Source organism: Equus quagga, chromosome 8, assembly GCF_021613505.1.
Source record: "Equus quagga isolate Etosha38 chromosome 8, UCLA_HA_Equagga_1.0, whole genome shotgun sequence".
Lineage (NCBI taxonomy): Eukaryota > Metazoa > Chordata > Mammalia > Perissodactyla > Equidae > Equus > Equus quagga.
The window spans coordinates 122,083,804-122,107,503 of record NC_060274.1 but is presented as its reverse complement, the minus strand read 5'-3'; the positions used below and the strand labels follow the sequence as shown (position 1 = coordinate 122,107,503).

The following is a 23,700-nucleotide window of genomic DNA, read 5'->3' as shown; positions in this document are numbered from 1 at the left end:
GCTTGCTCAGTCTTGGAAAAGGTTGCATGGCAACCGAATGCGCTCTTCATCTTGGGAGCGCTGCACCGAGTGGGGCTGCACGCAAGCGGCTTCAAGTTTCCTCCAACAAAAACTTCTATGCTTGTTTCCACCAAGGGAAAGAAGGGCAGACCCTAACGAAGGAGGGTTCAGTAAGGATCCTGCAGCAAGCGAGTGATCAGCCAGCATGGGGACCGAGAAAAGGGCTCTGGAAAACCGGGGAAGTTTGCTTGGCTCTGCAGCCAGGCTGAAGAAGGGTGATGGGGCATCTGCTGCTCGGTTTCGAGCAAATAGCGGCCTCCTTACTAAAGTTCCGAGAAGAGCGCTCGGCAGAAACGGCCGGGGCGGTTGGAGGGGAGAGCTAGCCTAGCACTCAGGGAGGAAGGAAGCGGCGGCCGGCAGGCGGACATGGCCCCGGGGCCCCTCGGCCCAGGCGGGGCTCTCCGAAGGAGGCGGGGCCGCCTCGCGCGTCCTTTACTTAAAGCTGCGAGCGCCGGCCGCGCGCGCTCCCTGAGGCGTCGCAGCCGAGCGCCGAGCGGTCGATCGCCCTCGCTCCCGCGGCCTGCGCTCCGCTCCCCGGGGGCTCCACCCGCCGTTGTGTAAGTGCGACTGCCGCCCGGCGGGCTGTCCGCGTCCTCGGCGCGCGGGCCGGGGGAGGCGGCGGGAGCGCGGGGAGGGGGTGGCCGCCTCTCGCTGCCCCAGAGTCCCCGAATGGTGACGGATGCACTGGGAGAGGCTGGCTGGGCGGCCCGGAATCCCGTGGCGTCGTTCCCCCCGGCCGTGGCGCCACCGGCGAGCCGTACCCGGGCTTGGAGGCCGAGCGCCACCGCTCGTTCTGAGGTCCGCCCCGGGCACGCTGCCCCGAGCATTGCATCAGAGCGGCCCGATGTTCTGGCGAGTTCGCGCGCTGTTTAATTAGCTAGGAAAAATTCTAACTGGCATTTTAATTTTTTTTAATGCAGAGGCGAGTGATCCGATATGGAGCATGCCTTTACCCCGCTGGAACCCCTGCTTCCCACTGGTATTGTATCTCCTTCCACGTTTTACAGTGTCACTGACGTGCCCCTCCCCAGAGCCCTGAACACTTATCAGGGATGGACCGTAGACCCAGGATGGTTTACAGTCGGCCTAGGGTTGCCCTGCTCTGAGCCCTTAGGTGTATTACTCCACCTCTCTTGTGCTTCAGTGTCCTCATCTGGACAAAACGGGACTAGATATTAGTCCTTGCCATATGGAGTTGTGAGGACGAAATGACTTGATATATTGTATGCATTCCACCTGGAGAAGAGTCAGGACGACCTGTAATATTAACTGTTAGGCCTCCAACTGCCGTCTAATCTCTAACACAGCAGAACAGTAGGCACCAAAGGGGTAGAGATCAGTCGTTATTCCCTGTCCATTGTGCATTTTTAATCCGTTCAAAGGGCCCAAGATTTTCCAATAAAAGATTAGTAAATGGCCATATAAAACGTTTTAAAGATACAACACTCAAGGATTTTTGTTTTACAGTTTCACATTGTTGTAATTCACATGGAAATAGATGGAAGGAATGAGTTTTTCTGAGGCTAGTTAGTAAGATTCATTCTCATGTGTAGCAATTGACTTGTGTGATAATTCCATAACATTAAATATATTGTTTACCAGTTTTTATTGTGTGTATGTTGTGTAGAACTAGTTTATTAGTTCATAAATTTAAACAATGCCTAATTTCTTAATGTTTCAAGTTGTTTTCTGTAAACACATGAATTCATGGGTTTTGTTTAGGGTACTCAATTTGATTTGAACTTGTCAGTTTTCCCACATCGTGGGAGTGTTGATGGTAAAACAATTAAAGAATGGAAGTAGAGATTTTTGACTCTTTACTCTCCATTCATTATCCTAAGTTGTTTTCATACACCTTTGTAGCTTATTTACAGGTGAAGGAAAACAGAGACAGAACGAGAATCTGAACCCGGATATGTTTGACTTGGTTAAAAGGTTGGGTGTTTAGTTATTACTGTAAACAGCATTTCAAAAGTTCAGAAAAGCATTGGCAAACATAAACATTTTGCAAAGTAAATTTCATAGTGTTCAGTTATCCAATAATAGCCGGATGAACAGCGTTTCCAAGAGTAACATTTGATCCCGGTGGCCTGTTGACTTTTGGATTTGTTGCTAAAACCTAAGCGCTTTACTGACTGAAGATTTCTGGTGTTTTCTAGGTTGAAGAGCATGAGTGCTATATAGTAGAGTTTAGACCCAGGAATCAGACTCTGGGTTCAAGTCCTAGCTTTGCCACATAGTTAGCTGACCTTGTTTTTCAACTGCTTCATCTGTAAAGTAGGAATACGTCACAGGGTTGTTGTGAATATAAAAGAGTTGTAATACACGTAAAGCCCTTAGTGTCAGTAGTGATAAGCTGTTATATTGGGCAGTAAGTCTAAAGGGAAAACAAAAAGGCAGTTGGGTTTCAGGGTCAATGCTGAGATGGAAGGGGTTTGAGGCAGTAGACTGTAGTAAAGACAGACAGCTCTGCTCCCTCTGTTTTTATCAGAGGCTTGGTGGAGAAGGCTGTGGCACCTCAAGTCAGACCTCTGTAAGCCCCGCACTGGAGCAGGGCATATAGGGGACGCAGAAGAGCTGTGATACCCCATAGAAGCACAGATCCACTGAGATGAGCCAGAACCCAGTGCTCCCCTGGGGGCTTCTGTGTGATTCAGTGCTTCTCATAGTTTCTTCCTCTTCAGCGTAAAAGCCTGTAAAGATTCCTCTCTCCTCTCCAGCACTGGTCTTGAAACGAGGGGCCCAGGCAAGTTTATGGTTGACTCTAGATGTGTAAGAGAGATTTAAAAACAGCCATGTATTGTGAGGGACCAGTGCAGTGTCCTGCCCTTGATAGTAATTCAGTCAGTATTAGAGGTTAACTGTATGTTAGAGAGATTACCTTCCTCACACAGACATTTCATACTTATCTAGCAGAGAAGTCGTTTTTCTGTTAATAACTTCCGTAAATTTAATTTGTAGGCATGATGGACCTGTAATGCTTACTCAGATTTACTATAGTGGACAGTCTAACAGTTCAGCTGGTTCTCTTCAGGATTGCCAGGCAGACCAAAATGCTTCTCTCTCTGGGATGATCTAGCTCAGAGAGATGATTTAAAAAAAATCTCTGGTTTTTGTAACTAAAGTAAGTGCTTATTATTTAAAGAACAACTATTGTCTCGCCTAGAATGTGGAAGTTTCCTGTAATCCCTCTTCTGGAAATAACTTTTGGCATAAGTTCTAAATGCTTATTTTGGTATATATGCCAGTATATTGTTGCTCTTGTTTTAAACAAAATGGATTCATGCTATAAATTGTTTTCTAAATTACTCTTGAGGCAGTGAGTGAAAATGTTAAGTATTTTTTACTATGAACATTGTTCTCTTTGTTCAGTTTTTTCAAGCAAAATAGAAGTGTTTCTCAAGTAAAAAGTCCATCCTACTTCCCAGAGATTACCATTCTAAAACTGTGTTCTTCTAAGGTGTGTGTATATGCAAATAAGTAAATGAAATAGGACCTATTTTACACCCTTCTCTGCAACTTTTTTCACTTACTTATTTCACTTACTTATTTGTTATGGTCCATATGTACATGTATTCCAATTTTGTTTTTTTAATGGGCAGTATGATCTCAAATGAAATAGTCTTTATTAATAGACATTTAGATTATTTCTAGTTTTTATTGTTATATACTACAGTGCATATCTTTGGTCATAATATTTCTGCCTATTTGAGTATATCAGGCTCCATTTCTGGAAAGGGAATTGCTGGATCAAAGGGCATGTCTGCATTTCTGTTATCAAGAGGAACTAACAACTAGCTAGTGTATAGCATTTGATAGGAGGTGCTGGGGGGCTACAAAAGTGATCCCTTCTATCCAGGAATTTATGGTCGTGTGGAGAGTCAAGAACAAAACGAGGCTTCTAGTTAGCTGTTGAAATTATGCAGTAGAGAACCTGCATAGGAACCTTAGGGACTCAGGAGGAGATGAGGGCAGGCTGGAGTAGGCAAAGAGATCATGGAGTGGACGAACAGACATCATCTGGGCCTCCAGAATGCGCTGGGTTTAGATGGAGAGAGGCCTCGGGAAAGCAGGAGAGCATTGCAGGTGATGGCCTGACTGTGAAGAGCTCACCTGGTGGTGAGTAAAAACAAGGAAGGTGACTTGGGGGGAGGGTGCAGATGGAGATTTTGGACGAAGGCGGTTGAGCAGTGAGGGTAAAACCAGATTGTGGAGGATAGAGAAATTTAATGCAGGGTAGGAGATAGCAAGTTTTTGAAGTTTCTGTGTCCTTCTTCCTTTGGAACATTCTATATAAAGCATCCTTTTATATACCCTAAAGCTCAAATAATTTGTGACATCCATGTCATGGTTCTGCGTTGCTAATCAGATATAGGTTAAAGTCTTTGTCTTGGCCTTGAAGGCCCTCCAAGATCTGATTCCTACCTACTTTTCCAGAATTCCTTTTTTATCATTGACCTGTCTGTGCCGTTCCAAGCTGAGCTGCCCATTATTGACTCATGTGAACACTTGGGCCAGCTTCAGTACTCTTGCCTTAGCTCATGCTAAATTTATCACCTGGAATGTTCTTTTCCAGTCCTTAGAATTGTTATTCTTAAGTTTTAGCCATTCTAGTGGGTGTGTAGAGGTTTGTCTGTAATTTTGCATTTCCCTTATGGCAGAATGCTGATCTTGTCACGTGTTTATTGGTTGTTTTCATATCTTTTGTGAATTGCTTGTCTCTTGCCATTTTTCTGTTGGGTTGTCTTCTCTTTTTTAAATCAGTTTGTAGGAGTGTTTTTATGTTTTAAATTGAGATATAATTGACATATAACATGGTATTAGTTTTAGGTATATAGCATAATGGTTTGCTATGTGTATTTTTGGGAAATGATTACCAAGTAGGAGTTTCTTTGTGTAGTCTGGATACAGTTCTTTAAATCTTGATTTTCTCATCAATGAAATAGAGAGAATGACGCTTTCCAAGGAGAGTTGTGAAGATTAAAGAATATCTGTAAAGCATTTAACACTGATAGATAGTAAGAGTACAAATGTTTTAGGTATTTCTCTAAATGCCTTAACTTTTTATCTAAAGGTTGTTTTATTTTTCAATTAATGAGGAATAATATTTAAATGCTGAGGGCGTACTATTGCTGTTTTAAACTGTAAAATTGGGTGCCGTTTCAAAATATTCTTATAAATCTGGACTTTTTTTGCTTTGTTCCTTGTTGTCTGTGGTCATTTCAGTTTTTATCATGAAGCTTTATGTTTAGAACTCCAGATGTTTGAAAGTAAAGTTTGTTTTAAATGCTTCATAAAATAAAAGTGAAAAGTCAAACCATCCTCAGAGTCATTATTTCACATGTGCTTATTTCACACACTTAAGTCGCAGAGCACACAGTTACAGAAGTTTTAATTTCTGGTTTAATAAAAATTCTGATGTTACTTTTAAATTTTTCCCTATTTTTGTGACATAGTACATATTCATTAGAAAAAATAGATAAACAAAAATGAAATAAAAATACCGTATTCCAGCCTCTCAGAGATTACCACTATCATCTCCATGTACGGGTACATTTGGTATGCAAGTATTTATATTTATATCCTTCCAGGTATTTGCTGTGTGTGAATACACAGTTAGGTATTTTAAACCAAAATGAGAACATGCTGTAAGTTGCTTTATTCAGTTCATAACTCCTCTTTTCCATATGAAATTTCATGGTATCTAGTACCATCCGTATTTAAATTTTCCTCTTGTTCCAAAAATAACTCTTCCAGTTGCTTTTTCCAAGCCAGGACCACCTGTGCATTTGGTTCAGCCTTTTTAAATCTAGGACACTTGTCCCTCACATTTTAAATCCTCGTTAACATTGAATATTGGCGTTTTAAATAAAGCTTTTACATCTCTCTTAAGTGGATCTGATGGAATAAAAAAATACAGCAATTTGATATGAGTCATCATTCACTTAAAAAATATATAATAAACTCCAAAAGTTCCACTTTATTTTCCTCACATAATTTAATCATCATAAATAAATTTTATGCTAGAAAGTCTTTTATCTATTACTCTATATTTCTTTGTGAAAAGATTATATGCATTTAAATTTTAAAAAGATTCCTGTGACCATAATGCTCTTGGGAGTTATTTCTTCTGAACTGAATTACCATTGTTGAGGTTTATTCTGAATTGAATTACCATTTTAAGTATTAGGAGTATGCACTTGAGCAAGTCAACATAATTATATTACAAATTTTTGTAATAACTAACATTTACATAACACTGTGTGCTAGGCATGGATTTAGTGCTTCAACAGGGGAAAGCACATAGAAAAGTTTTGGAACTAGAGGACCCAGGTTTGAGTTTTAGCTGCCCTCTTCACTAGTTATGTGACCTTGGACATGTCATTTAATTTCTTAGAGCCTTAGTTTCTTTATCTACATGAAAGAATATATCCAAACATGAAGTCCTGGGGCAAATTTAAGATATTATAAAGTATAAAAAGCAAGTTTAAGAAGTAGAGTCCTATGCAAATGTAAAATATTTTCCACTAGATGAACCTTTTTTTTTTTTTTTTTTTGGTAAGGAAGGTTGGCCCTGAGCTAACATATGTTGCCAATCTTCCTTCTTTTGCTTGAGGAAGATTGTCACTGAGCTAACATCTGTGCCAATCTTCCTCTGTTTTGTATGTGGGATGCTGCCACAGCACAGCTGAAGAGTGGTGTGTCGGTCTGCACCCAGGATCCAAACCCACAAACCCTGGGCTGCCAAAGCGGAGCGCAGGAACTTAACTACTATGCCACTGATCTGGCCCCTAGGTGTACTTTATTACACTGATTATTAAATTTTGAAATCCCTGCATTCATTTTTCTAATTAATTCTCAAAGGTGATAGCTACCCATTTTAGTAAATCTGTTCAGTCCAGTTAGGTGAAACTGTTCAGGCAAGTCTACCAGAACTTTGTTTCCTGAATTTTGTAATTTTCTTCCATGCTTGTTGAACTGTTAATTGTAGATGGATGAAATTTTTAATAGTGGTCATAGTTTTTTTGATGCCTCATTGTGAAGTGGTGATGAATCCAGGAATAGCCTGTTCAGTATAATATTCATGCCATCTCATACTGGAACTTAATTTCCATTGAAAATGTCTGATTAATTTCACAAAAGGCATCATAAAACCTGAAGATGGGTATTAGCGTTCCTTGATTTACTAGTGGCTAATCTGGGAATCCCTGGGTCATCTGTGCCTGGAGTTCTGACTCATTTGTAATGGTGAGTGTATACTGCCTGCGTACATCTGTAGTTCTTTGTATTTTGCAGTGACAGACGGACCTCTCAAGAACTGGTGGTAGCAATCATAGGTATGAACGTAGCCTTACACTATTAACTCCCTTCTTTAATCTCAGCAAATCATAATAAAAATGAAGTAAGGGTAGATTTGACTCATTTACACTTGCATTTAATTTTGAATTAAAGATTCTTTGATAATATAGTAGTAAGATGCTTCTTGGTCCCATCGCCCAACTAATCAGGCATTCTTGTTAGAAACTTCTGGTTTGGCCTCTTCTCTAGATCTGTGCTGTCCAATACCGTTTCCACTAGCTACATGTGGCCATTGAGCACCAGAAATATGGCTAGTGTGACTGAAGAACTGCATTTTTAATTTAAGTGTAAAAAGCAGAGCTACAGTCAGTTATTGGAAAGTTTTTAAGTGTTCGGAGCAATGTGTTAGTTTACTGGGGCTGCCGTAGTCTGGTTGGCTTAAACAATAGTTTATTTTCTCACACTTCTCAGGCTGGAAGTCCAAGGTTAAGGTGTTGGCAGGTCTGGCTTCTTCTGAGGCCTCTCTCCTTGGCTTGCAGGTGGCTGTCTTCTCTGTGAGTCCTCCTGGGTTGCTCCCTGATCTGTGTGTCTTCTGTGTTCTAATCTGTTCTTGTAAGGATACCAGTCATAGAGGATTAGGCCCCCCCGGATGACTTCATTTTACCTTAATTACCCCTTTAAAGGTCCTAGCTCCAAATATGGTCACATTCTGAGGTCCTGGAGGTTAGGGCTTCTACACAGGAATTTGTGGGGTACACAGTTCAGCTCAGAACAGATTATGTCAATTTACTTTTTCAGGTGTAAATTTTTTTAAGTTGACTTGGTCCATATTTCAGAATTCTCATGATACCAAATTAGGGAGGTTTTAATATCACTCCAATAGAATGGCTGGTGGTATATGAATCAAAAAGAGTCAGTTTTGGTCTTTTTTTTTTTTTTAAAGATTGGCACCTGAGCTAACATCTGTTGCCAATCTTCTTTTTGTTTCTTCCTCCTCTTGTTACCGAAACTTCAGTCTCTGATCCCGATGCCAAACCAAATAACAAGAACAGAGTCTTGTGTGAAAAAGGAAAAAAGGCTTTACTTTGCCAGGCAGAGGGAGCAAATCAGGGCTGGTGCCTCAAAAATTGCTAGCTCCCCGTTAAGAAACACGTAGGGGTTTTTATTTGGGGTTTTAGGTAGGGGAGGGGGACCATGAATTTCTTGGTCAGCATTTTCCCATTGGCCTGTGTCTTCCAGCAGAGGAGACAAAGCATTTCTCAGATGAGTGTCCTTGGCTGTGTATCTCCATGGTAGAAGGTAAACTCTGACATCAGGAAGCCTAGGAGTTGGTCCTGGGAAGCTTCGGTTTCTTGATATTCTTTGGATGCTAGTTTCTCTGTAAAAGAACTTCAAGGTCCTGGGATTAACCACAACTTTAGTGGGAGCCCAGCGTGAGGCCATCTGGACTTTAACAATTAGTAACTTCTATTTGGCTCTATAGCTCAGGGAATCAGAGGTTAAAGAAACAAGCACTTACATATGAGTGTGACTAAAGACCCAGGGAACTGGAAATGTGTGCTTTTAGTTTTAACCCATATATGCTGGGTTCACTGTAGGGGAACCAATATCAGGGCTGATATTAACTAAGAGCCAGTAACATTCTTCTCCCCAAAGCCCCCCAGTAGATAGTTGTATATTCTAGTTGTAGGTCCTTCTGGTTGTGCTATGTGGGACGCCACCTCAGCATGGCTGGATGACCAGTGCTGTGTCCATGCCTGGGATCTGAACCTATGAAACCCTGGGCCGCCAAAGCGGAGCGTGTGAACTTAACCATTCAGCCATGGGGCCGGCCCCAGTGTTGGTCTTGTTTAGTTGCTGTTTTGTACTTATATACAAAATTTTCTCTCTTCCTTAGCACTTCCTCAGTGTCTGTTATGGGCTATACTCCAGTAGAGGCTGTCGAAAAATAAAGGGATTGACAAACTTTACTGTGAAAGAGTTCAGTCTGCAGCAGGTTGTCTAATACAATAGAAATGTAGTTTCATATGTAATTTAATATTTTCTAGTAACTCCATTAAAAAGGTACAACAAATTAATTTAATTTTAATTATATATTCTATTTAACCCAATATATCTAAAATGTTATTTCAAAACATAATCAAAATGAACAGTTATTAGTGTAATAGTCTACGTTTTTTTGTGCTAAATCTTCAAACTCGAGTGTGTAGTTTATACTTCTAGCACATCTCAATTCAGATGCTAAATTTTCAGTAAAAATACTTGATCTATATTTAGAGTGTCCTAATTTGTCAAATATTTTGTTTTCATATCAGCAAGGAGCAGCTCATAGACTCATAATTTTGGAGGGAACTTTGTACACCAGGAGTAGAATATTCCTTTTCCAAGGAAAGCCTTTGGAAAGAGGTATTGGGGATACAACTGGGACTGAAACCTGGGTTTTCTGACTATATATTTTTCCTAATATCAACATGGCTTTTCTGTTGTTTAAATTAAAGTACTGTGCCTGCTTTGAAACTTGGAAAACTTGCAGGGTTTTTTTTTTTTTTTTTTTTAACAGAAGCTTTCATCTCTTTGTGTGTGGCAAGAAACCTCTGGCTAAAGCTTCTGCATAAGGATTGTGATATTTGTGTTATCTAGGGCTAGCTAAGACATCCAGGAGACAAAGGAGTGGATTTTCGAGTTTCCAGGGTTAATCCTCTTTCTTTACTCTCCTGCCCAATTAGAAGTCCACCCTGGGCAGCCTTCAAGCCTCTTGAACGTTCATGGGAAGTTTCCTGCTTTGACTATTCATGCTTTTATTGGTGTATAACTCGTAATTGTTGGAATCCTTCCTTTTGGTTCTCTTCAGTTTATTTCTAGCTTACTAAGACTTGCTGCCATTACCACAGTTCACTGTGTATTTGATGTAATTTAACTTTTCCCTGTATTTTACTTGATTTTCATGTTTTCCTCAATTTTTGTTGTTCTTTTAATTAGTTTAATTATGTTTGATGACAAAAATGTTTGGTTTATCCTCATTGTTAATAGCCACAATTGTTTCTTTTGCCTTAAGTAATGTCTCATTAACGTTATAAGCCGTCTTTTCCATATCATCTAGAGAATCAATTTCTTGTGTTTAGTCGTATTAAGTCTCTGAAGCATCGACCCCCTCATCTTGCAATATTAGCATTTTAATGGATACCTGCTTTTAGAAACTAAAGCTTCTATATATCTTAAATATTAAAAAAGTAGGATAATTGGAAATAGTGGTCTTCCTTTAAATGAAACAATTGAAAATATCAAGTGACGCTGTGGCCGTAGTTGTAATATTCACAATGCTAAGATGTTATGGCTTGATCACACCAAAAAAAAAAAATTTTCCGTGGGTTTTGGTACGTAACACCAGATGTCTTTTGAGGTTTTCTAGGAAAATGAGGTGTGTTTCTGCATTAACTTCCCATCAAATGAATTTTATTACCCTTTTTTCTTGGTTAAATCCATCAGAAAGAGTTATTCTTTGTAGGTGGCACACAGATGCTCAAACAAATGGATTTCGTTCTGAGAGTATTCCTGTATCTTTATCACACCATTTTCATTGAAGGTATTCATTTATCACAGTGGAATTGTTTCTTCTGTTTTTATGGCTTCCAGAGAATTTAAGATTTTGATTTACTCTTAGGTCACTTGTAAGTGTGTGGCTTCTGGCCCAATTGCTGCTGTTTATGTTGAGGCAACTTTATTTTTCTTTTTCAAAGTAGGAAAACTGCTCTTGCAGTTTCTTCCTAACCTAAGTAAAAATGCTGTGCATCGTTAGTCTTATTCATGGAGAGAAGGCCTTAGAAATCTTTGTGTTTCCAGGGCGAGTATGTCTTCATTAGCCATCTCAGAGGGATGCTATCTGGGTTTTTTGGTTGAACGTGTTCAGGCAGCTCTGTCTTTTTGAGAAGACATATACAATTGGACAACTGATTGTTAAAAATGTGTATTTAAAATAAGCTGAAAGTGACCGTTAGTTCTCTTATTTTCCAACTGAAATCATACAGGAGACTTTTACTTGCTTTCTACTTAATTGCCCTCAAATATTGAAAAAACCTGGACCAGAGTTTTCTTCTTTTTTCTCTTTTTCCAGGCTAAATATTATAGTCATTTGTTCAACAATTATTTAAGTGCCTGCCATGCACCGGGAACTATTCTAGGCATTGGAAGACATACCAGCAATTTTCCTTACATTTCATGCTTTCCTCATCCACTCTCTCAGTTAAGCATCTGTAATTTACTCCTGGAAAATCAGATGTTCTTCTCAAGAGTGCTTACTGGGAGCCTGCTTTCCATTTTTTCAAAACTTTTATTCTTTTAGAGTAGTTTTAGCTTTACAACAAAATTAAGAGGAAGATACATAGATTTCCCATATATACATGCATGGCCTCCTCCCTTATCAACTCCCTCACCAGAGTGGGACATTTGTTACAATTGGTGAACCTATATTGACACATCATTATCACCAAAAGTCCATAATTTACATTAGGGTCTACTATTGGTGTTACACATTCTATGAGTTTGGACAAATGTGTTATGAGATATATCCATCATTATAGCATCATACAGAGTATTTTCATAACCCTAAAAATCTTATGTACTCTGCCTGTTTATCGACCACTGCCCCCCACCGGCAACTACTGACCTTATTTTCTCCATAGCTTTACCTTTTCCAGAATAAAATAGTTGGAATCATATAGTATGTAGCTTTTTCAGACTGGCTTCTTTCACTTATTATTGTGCATTTAAGGTTTCTCCATATTTTCTCATGGCTTGTTAGCTCATTTCTTTTTAGTGCTGAATAATATTCCATTGTCTGGATATATCAGAGTTTATTTATCCACTCACCTACTGAAGGACGTCTTGGTTGCTTCCAAGGTTTAGCAGTTATGAATAAAGCTGCTCTAAACATCTGTGTACAGGTTTTAGTGTGGACTTAAGTTTTCAGCTCCTTTGGGTAATACCAAGGAACGCAGTTGCTGGATCATATCTTAAGAGTATATTTAGTTTTGTAAGAAGCTACCCTGCTGTCTTCCAAAGTGGCTGCACCATTTTGCATCCCCACCAGCAGTGTATGAGAGTTCCTGTTGATCCACATCCTCACCAGCATTTGGTATTGCCAATATCCCAGACTTTGGCCATTTTAATAGGTTTCTAGTAGTATCTATGGTAGTGTTGTTTTAATTTGCATTTCCCTGTTGACATATGATGTCATCTTTTTCCCTGATGACATATGGAGCATCTTTTCATATGCTTCTTTGACATCTTCTTTGGTGAGGTGTTTGTTAAGGTATTTGGCTCATTTTTTAGTTGGGTTGTTTGTTTTCTTATGGTTGAGTTTTAAGTGTTTTTTGTATATGTTGAAAAGCAGTCCTTTATCAGATGTGTCTTTTGCAAATATTTACTCCCAGTCTGTGGCTTATCTTCTTGTTCTATTGACATTGTCTTTTGCAGAACAGAAATTTTTAATTTTAATGAAGACCAATATATCAATTATTTATTTCATGGATAGTGCCTTTGGTGTTGTATCTAAGAAGGCATCACCATACCCAAGGTCATCTAGATTTACTCTGTGTTATCTTCTGGGAATTTTGTAGTTTCGCATTTTACATTTGAGTCCGTGATCCATTTTGAGTTTGTGAAGGGTGTAAGATCTGAGTCTAAATTCATTCTTTCACATATGTAGTCCAGTTATTCCAGCAGCATTTGTTGAGCAGACTATCTTTGCTCCATTGTATTGCGTTTGCTCCTTTGTCAAAGATCAGTTGACTGTGTTTATGACAGTCTATTTCTGGGCTCTCTAATATTTTCCACTGATGTATTTGTTTAATCTTTTGCCGGTATCACCCTGGGAAAGCTTTGAATTTCTCACCGTTAAATATGATGTCTGCTGTAGGTATTTTCTAGCTAGTCCTTATCAAGTGAGAAAGTTCCCCTCTATTCCTCATTTACTGAGAGCTTTAATTTTTTTATCATGAATGGGTATTGGATTTTTCCAAGTGTTTTTTCTGAATATAGTCATATGATCATGTTATTTTTCTTTTTTATTCTGTTGATGTAAGGGTTTACATTAATTGATTTTTGAATGTTGCTTCTTCCTTGCACACTTGAAATAAATCCTGCTTGGTCATGGTGTATACTTCTTTTTATACTTTTTTGGATGCAGTTTGCTAATATTTCGTTGAGGATTTTTATATCTGTGTTTGTGAGAGATATTGGTCTGCAGTTTTCTTGTAAGGTCTTTGTTCGGTTTTGCTATTGGGGTAATGCTGGTCTCACGGAATGAGTTAGAAAGTGTTCCCTCTGCTTCTGTCCTCTGAAAGATCTTGTATAGAATGGGAATAATTTCCTTTCTAGATGTTTGGTAGAATTCACCAGGAACCCATCTGGGTCTGGTGCTTTCTTCTTTTTTTTGGGGGGTCTAGTTTTTTTTTTACTTTGTATTATTTTATTGAGATTACATTGGTTTATAACATTGCATGAATTTCAGGTATACATGTTAGATTTTAACTTCTGTATAGACTGTGTTGTGTTCACCACCAAAAGTCTAGTTTCCATCTGTCACCATACATATGTGCCCCTTTGCTTCTTTTGCTCTCCCCCACCCCCTTCCCTTCTGGTAGCCACCAATCTGTTCTCCTTATCTGTGTCTTTGTTTCTTTGTTTATCTTCCATGTATAAGTGAAATTATATGGTATTTGTCTTTCTCTGTCTGACATATTTTGCTTAGCATAATACTTTCAAGGTCCATCCATGTTGTTGCAAATGGCATGGTTTCATGTCTTTTTTATGGCTGAGTAGTATTCCATTGTGTGTATATATCACATCTTCTTTATCCATTCATCTGTTGGTGGGCACTTGAGTGGCTTCCAAATCTTGGCTATTGTGAATAATGCTGCAATGAACATAGAGGTGCATATATCTTATCAAATTAGTGTTTTCATGTTCTTTGGATAAATACTGAGAAGTAGAACAGCTGGATCATATAGTATTTCTATTTTTAATTTTTTGAGGAATCTCCATACTGTTTTCTGTAGTGGCTACTTCAGTTGTATTCCCACCAGCAGTGCATGAGAGTTCCTTTTTCTCCCACATCCTCTCCAATACTTCTTATTTCTTGTCTTTTGAATAATAGCTATTCTGATGGGTGTGAGGTGATATCTCAGTGTAGTTTTGATTTGAATTTCCCTAATAATTAGCGATGTTGGACATCTTTTCATGTGCTTGTTGACCTTCTGTATATCTTCTTTGGAAAAATTTCTGTTCCTATCCCCTGCCCGTTTTTTGATCATGTTGTTCATTTTTTGATGTTGAGTTGTATGAGTTCTTTATATATTTTGGACGTTAACTCCTTGTTGGATATATCATTTGCAATTTTCTCCCAGTTGGCAGGTTGTCTTTTTGTTTTTGTTCATGGTTTCCTTTGTGGTGCAGAAGCTTTTTAGTTTGATGCATTCCCCTTTGTTTATTTTTTCTTTTGTTTCCCTTGCCTGAAGAGACATGATATTCAAAAAGATACTGCTGAGGCTGATGTGGAAGAGTGTACTGCTTATGTTTTCTGGAGTTTTATGGTTTCAGGTCTTGCATTCAAGTCTTTAATCCATTTTGAGTTAATTTTTGCATATGGATCTTATGCTTTCTGTTTTAGAAGGTTATTAATTATTGATTCAATTTCTTTAATAGATGTAGGCCTATTCAGATCATCCATTTCTTCTTGTGTGAGTTTTGGCAGATTGTGTCTTTCAAGGAATCGGTCTATTTCATCTAGATTATTAAATTTGTGGGCATAGAGCTGTTCATAGTATTCCTTTAGTATCCTTTTAGTTTCCATGGGATCTGTAGTGATGGCCCCTCTGTCATTTCTGTGCTTTACATTATTTTAAATTGTAGCATCTACATGATATTGGGAATCTTAATCAGGAAGATTTTGATGAATCATCAGATAGTCAATGATTTAAGATTCCAAAAAACCAGGAAAATGGAGCTTTGCATACTCTTCCTTACATTTATAAATTTCCTTATATGATTTTCTAAGACCTTGCTACTCAAATTGAAGTCCCCAGACCAGCACTATTGGTATTACCTGGGGGCTTGTAAGAAATGCAGAATTTCAGGCCCCACTGTAAACTGACAGAATAAGAATCTGCATTTTAACAAGACCCTTATGCTCCTTAAAGTTTGAGAAGCCTGGCCTAAGAAACGTATCAGATTCCTTTTTAAAATAATTAGAAATAAAATCTCCATCACATTTAAGGATAATATATATCATTATCCAAAGCTTCCTTTCAGCTTGTAGCATGCAGTGGTTTTCTTTTGAGCTTTACTGTTTTCTGTGGAAATGTATAGTGTGACAATACTTTGAGGACACATCCACGGTGGCCGAGAATGGCTCACCTGATTGTGACACTTGATACCTTTCTCTGCACCAGCAATATATGAAGTGCGTGTTCCCTTTGTTGGCAGTCTGTGTGCTTTTCAAAATGTCTGCTTATGATTCTGATATTCTATCAATATAGTTGGGATATAACTTGAAGCTTTTCTTATACATAATTTTGTTTTGATGTTGTTAATACTTGTAATTTTTTGTATTTTTTTATCCCTATAGAGGAAACGTTCTCATATACATATCTTTAGGCTGCACGGCATTTTATTCATTGAGCCCACATTCGAGTACCTGTTGTGCACGTGGCATCATGCCAAATCCATGCAATAGAAATACGTGGTCAAGCCTTCATGGAGATTGTAGACTAATAGGGCAAACGGATAAGCAAATTGGAATTAGAGTGCAGTGTGATAAGAGACATCATAGGGAAATCCTGGGTATTAAGTGGATCACATAGAAGGGATTTGGGGACTTAGTGAAGGCTTCTGGAAAGAATATTTAAGCTGGGAAATCTACTTAAGTTGTTTTGCGTTTTTTTATTTTTGTAATTAACACTGTGAGATAGATGTGTATCTTAGTCCTCATCTGGTTGTATGTTGAGTGAAAATTTCTGGGAGTGGAATTACAGAATCAAAGATCTGAGCCTCTGTATTTCTAATACATGTTAATATTGGCTTTCCAGAAAGGTTATACCTAGTTATATGTCCAACAGTAGTACATTAGAATGTCCCTTTCAGTGTGTGTAGTTGTTGGCAATGCATGCTCTGCAATTCTTGATGGAAACACGCATGGATTGTAGCTGCTTCTGCTCGCCTCCTCCCACCTTGAATGATTTTTGCCTTACTCTTGTTAGAATCAGCCATGGTCTAAGTTGGGAAAATTGTCCAAGACTTGGAAATGACCAAAAGAGATTACTGAGTGTCCCTTCAGTGGAATTCTTGGCTTGCCTACTGGACCCTCCAGTGACAATATATGGGGTGTGCACCTTTTACTCACTTTCTTTTGATTAGGCTGTTTGGTAACTGTAGGGGTAGAAGTTAACTGATAGTCATGCAAATGATTCTTATCCATAATAATGCAAGAAATTTTTGTCCAGTAGAGGTATGATTGATTTCTACTCTGAAGAAGAGATTGTTGTTAGTGTTGGCGAGTGGATTCCAACTCCAAGTGACCCCGTGTACAGCAAAGTGGAACCCTGTCTGGTCTTTTTGCGCCATCCTCTCACCTTCCGGCGCTATATCAGACAATGCTCTGCTGCTATTCATAGAGTTTTCATGGCTGATTTTTTTCAGAACTGGGTGGCCAGCTCCTTCTTCCTAGTCTGTCTTAGTCTGGAAGATGCGCTGAAACCTGTCCACCATGGATGACCCTACCAGTATTTGAAATACCTGTGGCACAGCTTTCAGCATCACAGCAATACGCAGCTGCCACAGTAAGACAACCAGCAGACGGTGGTGTGGTTACCTGACAGGGAAGCAAAGCCGGGCCATGGTAGTGGCAGAGAGAGCACCGAATCTTAACCACTAGACCACCAGGGCTGGCAAAGAAGACATATCCCCAGATATTTTATTGCTCTCTAGCAGAGATTTCTAAGCTTGCTTTCAGTTTATGGTACTCTTAGTGTTTAAGTAATTTTTTCATGGTGCCACTAGGCCAAAAGAAATGCTAACAGTTTCCTTTCTTTAGTAGTTAGGTCCAAACGTAGGAGTTCGTGCACTGTCCCTGTTAGTTTGCTGAACCACCCTGAGTGCCTTGGTGCTCATTTTGCAAACCCTTCTTAGAATAGATTCACCGTCTTGGCATCTATTAGCAAATTCATTTCAGTAATCCTGTTTGCTTATATTCAGATTTGTACTGAAACCCTCATTAATTTATGAGTTGAATAATATCTTTGGCATTTGTTCATTTTATATTTGCATGAAAGTCATATTTTTAAAGTTTTTGAAAATTATGCTTTCGCGCCAGTTAAATTCTTATTGTGTTGTTGATTTAAAAGGTAAGTAGATAGTTTTAAATTTCTTTGAACTCAGTTTCCTCATCCTAAGTGATCTGTCACAGGCTGTGAGAGTTAAAAGTGAAAATGCATCTGGAACAACAAAGCACAGAGGCGTTGCAGGAGAATGGGCAAAGTGGGCAGGGACACACACACCTCGATGCAGTTGTTACGTAAGTGTTTTTTGAGGAAAAAACATGTAAGCAGAGAAGTAGCAGAGCACAGGTGATGCCCCACACTCTCGCCCACAAAGGGGTGCTTAGGCAGGGCGCGATGGGCATGTGATCTGCCTTGGAAATGGCTCCAGGAGAGGCATTGCATCCCATAATGTTCGCCATGTTTTCTGGAACCTCTAGGGGACCGACCGCCTGTGAGCTTCTGATTGTTAGAGGTGGGAGCCTCTGTTCCTGGTGGCTAGTTTCAGCCTGTTCTTTCGTTGTTAACTCTGATCTGCTGGGCTAGCTCCTTGAAAAGATCCAGAAATTAGGGGAAGAGAGGAAGGTGAAATGAACCTCTGGGGCCATCCAGATTTGCATTTCCTCCCTTGTTTACTAAAACGGTGAAAAGGATATAGTAGTCAATAACTTTACGTTTAGGGGGCACAGTTATGTAATTTTATGCGTTTTAGTTTCTGTGTGCTTGATCTCCATGTGCGAGGTATTACCTTTTAACCAAAGAAATGACTTTTTGTTTCCTGAGCAGAGTGTGGCAGTCAATTCTGAAAATGCTTTTTTCTCCAAATTAAAAATCTTTAAATTATAACTGAAATTTGGAACTAGGATAGGGTGCGTTTGGAATTGAGGAGGCGTCCAAGGAATGGAAGGTAAAAGAAGCCGGTTATCTGTGATAGAACTGAAGGGCTGGGAATGTTGACGTAGGAACCTCAGGCGCAGAGCAGCCCTGGGGAAAAGGGAGATGACAGTGGGAGTTTACAGGTGTCTAGTGCCTGAGGCTTTTAAGTAATTTGCAAAACCAGACGAGGTTGGGAGTGAGAAGCCTGGTGGAAGCTTTATACAGTTTTTGTTCAAAAGTATAAAATAGTTTCCCTCTTTAATTTCTGCTGTTTCTTTCTTGATCCAAATTACTCTTATCATAGGAACAGTTGGTTTCTGAAAGTTCTCAGTTGCCTATTATCACCTCTCCTGAGTTAGCATTGTGACCTGTTTCAGTGGATTTGTTAGGATATGTCTGCAATAATTCCTATTGATTAAAAAATCTCATGTGAAGGGAACCCATGTGCATGCGGGCTATCCTGATACCCTTCGTAGGAGATAGTGATTCAGCTGAAGTGTGTATTGGGCTGTGATATCAGATAACTAGGAAAGGATTGTGCGTCCTATAGCATTATAAACTTGAAATCGATCATAAATTCACCCTTTCTATTACTGTTAGATGAGTTATTGTTTCTACTTGCCAGGTAGGAACAATACTTGAGATAAAATCTGACATTACACTTTTGCCCTTCAACTGGTTTTTGAAGTGTAAATGGCTTATGTTTAGTCAATCTTCTTGTTATGAAATTGAATCATTTTTATGGTGTCTAAGAGCTAGAGCTGCTGATGCAGCTGTTACCGGACACAGAGGAACTGCTCAGTTGAGACAAGAGCACTTTGAAGACGGTTGGGTTCTGTGAGGAGTTTTTCTGCTCACTTGTCACACACTGTTGGAGCCATGTGTGAGCAACGTAAAGTATACTTATTTTTATCTATTTGTGTTTGTTTGCATCATCAGCATAAAGATTATGATGATGATTGTGAATATTTGCTGAGAGCTGTCTGTATGCAAGGAGCTATTCCAAGAGTTCTATATGTATTACCTTGTTTAGTCTCATAACCACCCTTAAGAGGAGTATATTGCTACTCCCATTTTAGAGATGAGAACACTGAGGTGCAGAGAGGCCAACTGTCTTGCCGAAGGTCAGGTATCTAGTAAGTGGCAGGGTCAGGGTTTAGATTCTAGGCAGTCTGGCTGCAGAGCCCGATATGTGTGCACTCTGCCCTAGTGATTCCGTATGGGTACCTGCGGTTCGCCTGATGTAGTTCTATTTCTCTCCTTTGAAGGCTTTTTCAGCCTTTCTGGGACCACTTTAAACTTTCTCTGATCCAGGTCACTGAGACCACCACTGTCTTTATTTGGGAAACTGTGTATCAGTTCGGAGTGCATTTGGATATACGCAATAGAAAAGCTCATCTCACAGTAGGTTCAACAATTAGGAGTTTATTTTTCTTAAATGACGAGAGCCTGGAGGTGGGTGGTTGAGGGCTGGTGCAGCTGCTGAATTCTGTTGATGGGGATGCAGGCCTGTTCTTTGTGCTCTTCCATCCTTACTGTGTTGGCTGTTGGCTTCCTTCTTGTAGTCTCATGGAGGCAAAATCCTTATTGTAACTCTAGGCATTAAGGATGCATTCCAAGCAGAAAGAAAAGGATGGAGGGATTTTAAAAAGGGGCAGCCAGCCTGGTTCATCCTTTTATATCAGAAAAGAAAAAACTTTTCCAGAAGATTCACATAATTGACTTTTGTTTTATGTCGTGTTGGCTAGAACTATGCCACATGGCCATTCCTAGAGATGGATCACAAGAAATCGTGTTATCATGATTTAGACCAGTCCCAGCTTGTTGTCTGGGACTGAGACAGGGACTTTCTACCATCTACATAAATTGAGGTTGTATTGACAGAGAAGAAAGCAGGTGGATGGGATGGATACTGGGGAGACAGTTGACAGAGCTGACCACAGGATGACTTCCGGGAGCTCCAGCCCAGTACTCAGGTTTTGGAATCATTGTCATCTGCGTGTGTTCAGGATCTCTGTGCTCTGGTCCTGGTGCAAGTTTCCAGGATACACTTGCCGTCTTTTATCTCAGATGAAGTGGCTCACTTCCCGCTTTTTCTTGAAGACCTTTTTACAATACTCCCAGGAGTCTAGTTTCTTTGGGTCTGGGAGTTTGTCTTGCTCTTTGCTTTCTGCCTATTCCAAAGCATCTCAAATATGGGAATCCTGCTGAATTTCAGTCTCGCGATAAGGCCTTCTTACTTGTTGGCAGGTTTCTCTGCTGCCATCTTTTGTCTCAAAATATAATTTGCTCATCGGGATACCTTGCTTAGTCTGTAGTGAACCTTGCTAATGCAGTAGTTTTGTTCATAGTGTTCCTGATCATTGCCCGGGCATTACTTTAAGATAATTAGGGGTCTGATTATGTGCTAAAGCACATGAAAATGACAGTAGAATGTGACCAATGCTTTGCCAATAGTAGACACATAGATCCTTGCCAAATGACTGCCCACTTGTCCCACACCATTGGAGCCATGTATGAGCTACATAAACTATACTTGCTCATTTTTATCTATTTGTGTCTGTTTGCATCATCAGCATAAAGATTTTGATGATGATTGTGAATATTTGCTAAGAGCTATCTGTATGCGAGGTAAACTGAGAGCAACAGGGTTAAGAAGTCCTTGAGGTTTTTTTTCCCTTAGAAGCAGAGGCTCTGTGTTATATCATTGATTAGTGTTACCAAATTTAGCAACTAAAAAAGATTTAGCCAATGTTGTATGGGACATAGTTACACTAATAAGGATTTGTTATTTATCTGAAATTTAAATTTAAATGTCCATGCATTTACATTAAAAATTATTTGGCAACTGTACAATGCATTGACTTACTAAGGCAGTGAAACATGTCATAAATACCTAGAATGTATTGGTTTGTATTAGTTTAGGACATAATTTTAACTTTAATCCTCATATTGATAGTATCTTTTGGGTTTCTTTTGATATTTCTTAGTTTGCTCTTTGTGTCTAAGAGAAAGGGTTGGCTAGTTCTAAAGTTCAGGAGAAGCATGGGATGTCAGATCAAAGAAGGAGGTCAAGGACAATGAGGTAATATCACATATTGAGAGGCACTGTAATTGATCTGTACACCTGTCCAAACACTTGGAGGGCTGTGACATGAACTCTTATTCATCTTTGCATCTCCTATGCTAGGTGTACTACTGCATATATTTGGAGAATAAGATAGACATTTAATTTGACCTGCCAGGATGCTCAGCTCCAAATCTATGCCTTACCTGTGCCATGATTTCTTTTCTTGTCCTTGCACTGGTGTCAAAACCCTACCTAGGAAGCTCCTATAAGGCCCAGCCTCTGGCTAGACTTCCTCCACTCCCTGTCTTGCCCTGGGCCTTAGCAGCCTCTGCTCATGAGTTTGCTATTCTGGCTTTGAGTTTCCTCTTATTATCCACCACCCTACTCCCTGCGTTTGGGGATTTCCCTCTTGTCAGGCCAGCTGCGTTTTTAGAGAGCAGTCTTTTTTGTTTATTCTATTTCATGCAGCCATTTTGAAGTGTTTATAGTAAGAGCGATCTGTATAAGCTCAGTCTGCCGTGTTTCAGTATCTTCCTTGTCTTAAGCAGAGTATCTTACACACATTTAAACCTTTTGTTGGTAATTCACTGTTTCACCTACTGTTGTGTACATTACCCATCAACTTGGTGGCTTACGACAATAATGATTTACTTTTTTCTCACGATTCTGCAATCTGGGCTGGATTGGGTGGATTGTTCTTCTGCTCCAGTTGCTTCCTGTTGGCCTGGAGTGTCCAAGGTGGCTTCTCCACTTATGTGTAAGGGATGTTCCTTTTGAAATTGCTACAACAGGCCTGGCTGAGTGTCTCTTTCCACATGGCCTCTCCATTTTGGTACCTAGACCTCTTTACTAAGGGCTCCCTGAAAGTTCATACCTGGAGAGTAAGCCACATATGGAAGCACTCATCAACCCTTTGCTGTCTCATGCTTGTTAATGTTGCTTTGGCAAAGCTCAGAGTCAGCTGTTCAAGGGCTGGACTGTCAGAGGTGTGGCATATTGGGGACCAGCAGTGTAACAGAGTGGCTCGCTGTTTTACCTACACATTGTGTATAATCTCATGCCATCAGTCTTGTGGAATGAGTATGTTTTATTCCATTTTGTTTTGTCCACAGTGAATTTTGATATTAAGTATCTTCTTCCTTTTAAATCACAACTATATTTTTAAACTTTTTATTTTGAGGTAATATTAGATTTACCCAAAAAGTTGCAAAAATAGTACAGAGTTCCCATATACCTTTCACCTAGCTTCCACTAAAGCTAACATATTGCATTAATCCCAAACTAAAAATTGACACTGGTACAATATAATACTATTTACTAAACTACAAACTTTATTGGATTTCTGTCAGTTTATCCACTAATACCCATTTTCTGTTTCAGAATCTAACCCAGGATGCCACATTGCGTTTAGTTGTCGTGTCTCCATCTTTCCAAGTCTTTCTTGGCCTGGGTTCATTGGAAGAATCGTGGTCAGTTATTTTCTAGAATGTCCCTGGATTTTCACTTGTCTGATGTTTTCTCGTGATTGGTTTTAGGTTAACGTGTTTTTTGGCAAGCATGCCACAGAAGCAGCATGCCCTTCCCAGCGCCTCATGTCAGGGGTGCATGACGTCCATGTATCTTATAGCTGGTGCTCTTAACCTCGTTCTCACTTGATGAAAGCACCTTCTCCCAGGTTTTTTTTTTTCACTATAAAGTTACTATTTTTCCCCTTGCAGTTAATAAATATCTTCAGGTAGATACTTTGGAATTATTCAAGTATCCTGTTTCTCTTCAAACTTTGCTTCGCTGTTTTTGTATCCGTTGGTGAGTTATTGTCTGCGGCAGTTATTACAGTGGTGTTCTCATAGTGATTGTTGTATTTCCCTCTTCCCTTTTCCATTTATTAATTGGAATTCTTTTGTAAGAAAGAGCTGTTCTTTTCTTTCTTTCTTCCTTCCTTCTTTTGTCTTGTTTATATTGGTATGAACCCATGGATATTTCATTTTATGGATTATAATCAACACTCTGGTTTATTTTGTTGCTCAAATTGTTTTAGCTTTGACCGTTGAGAGCTCAGATTTGTTGCTGGACCCTTTTGACATA

The 23,700-nt window shown here is 39.5% G+C and overlaps 1 protein-coding gene across 6 annotated transcripts in view; it reads left to right on the top strand.

The window, feature by feature from the left end:
• The first annotated feature begins 541 nt into the window (after positions 1-541).
• Positions 542-23,700, top strand: part of TPK1 (thiamin pyrophosphokinase 1) — a 314,996-nt gene continuing 291,837 nt past the window's right edge. For 3 of the 6 annotated variants that reach the window (XM_046670705.1, XM_046670706.1, XM_046670701.1), the window contains exons 1-2: positions 542-617; positions 981-1,039. In XM_046670705.1, the coding sequence (XP_046526661.1) occupies positions 997-1,039 (43 nt within the window). In that variant the 5' untranslated portion in view covers positions 542-617; positions 981-996. Of the gene's footprint in view, positions 618-645; positions 859-980; positions 1,040-23,700 lie in introns of those variants that run through there. The other 3 variants (XM_046670703.1, XM_046670702.1, XM_046670700.1) reach the window with 2 other exon arrangements.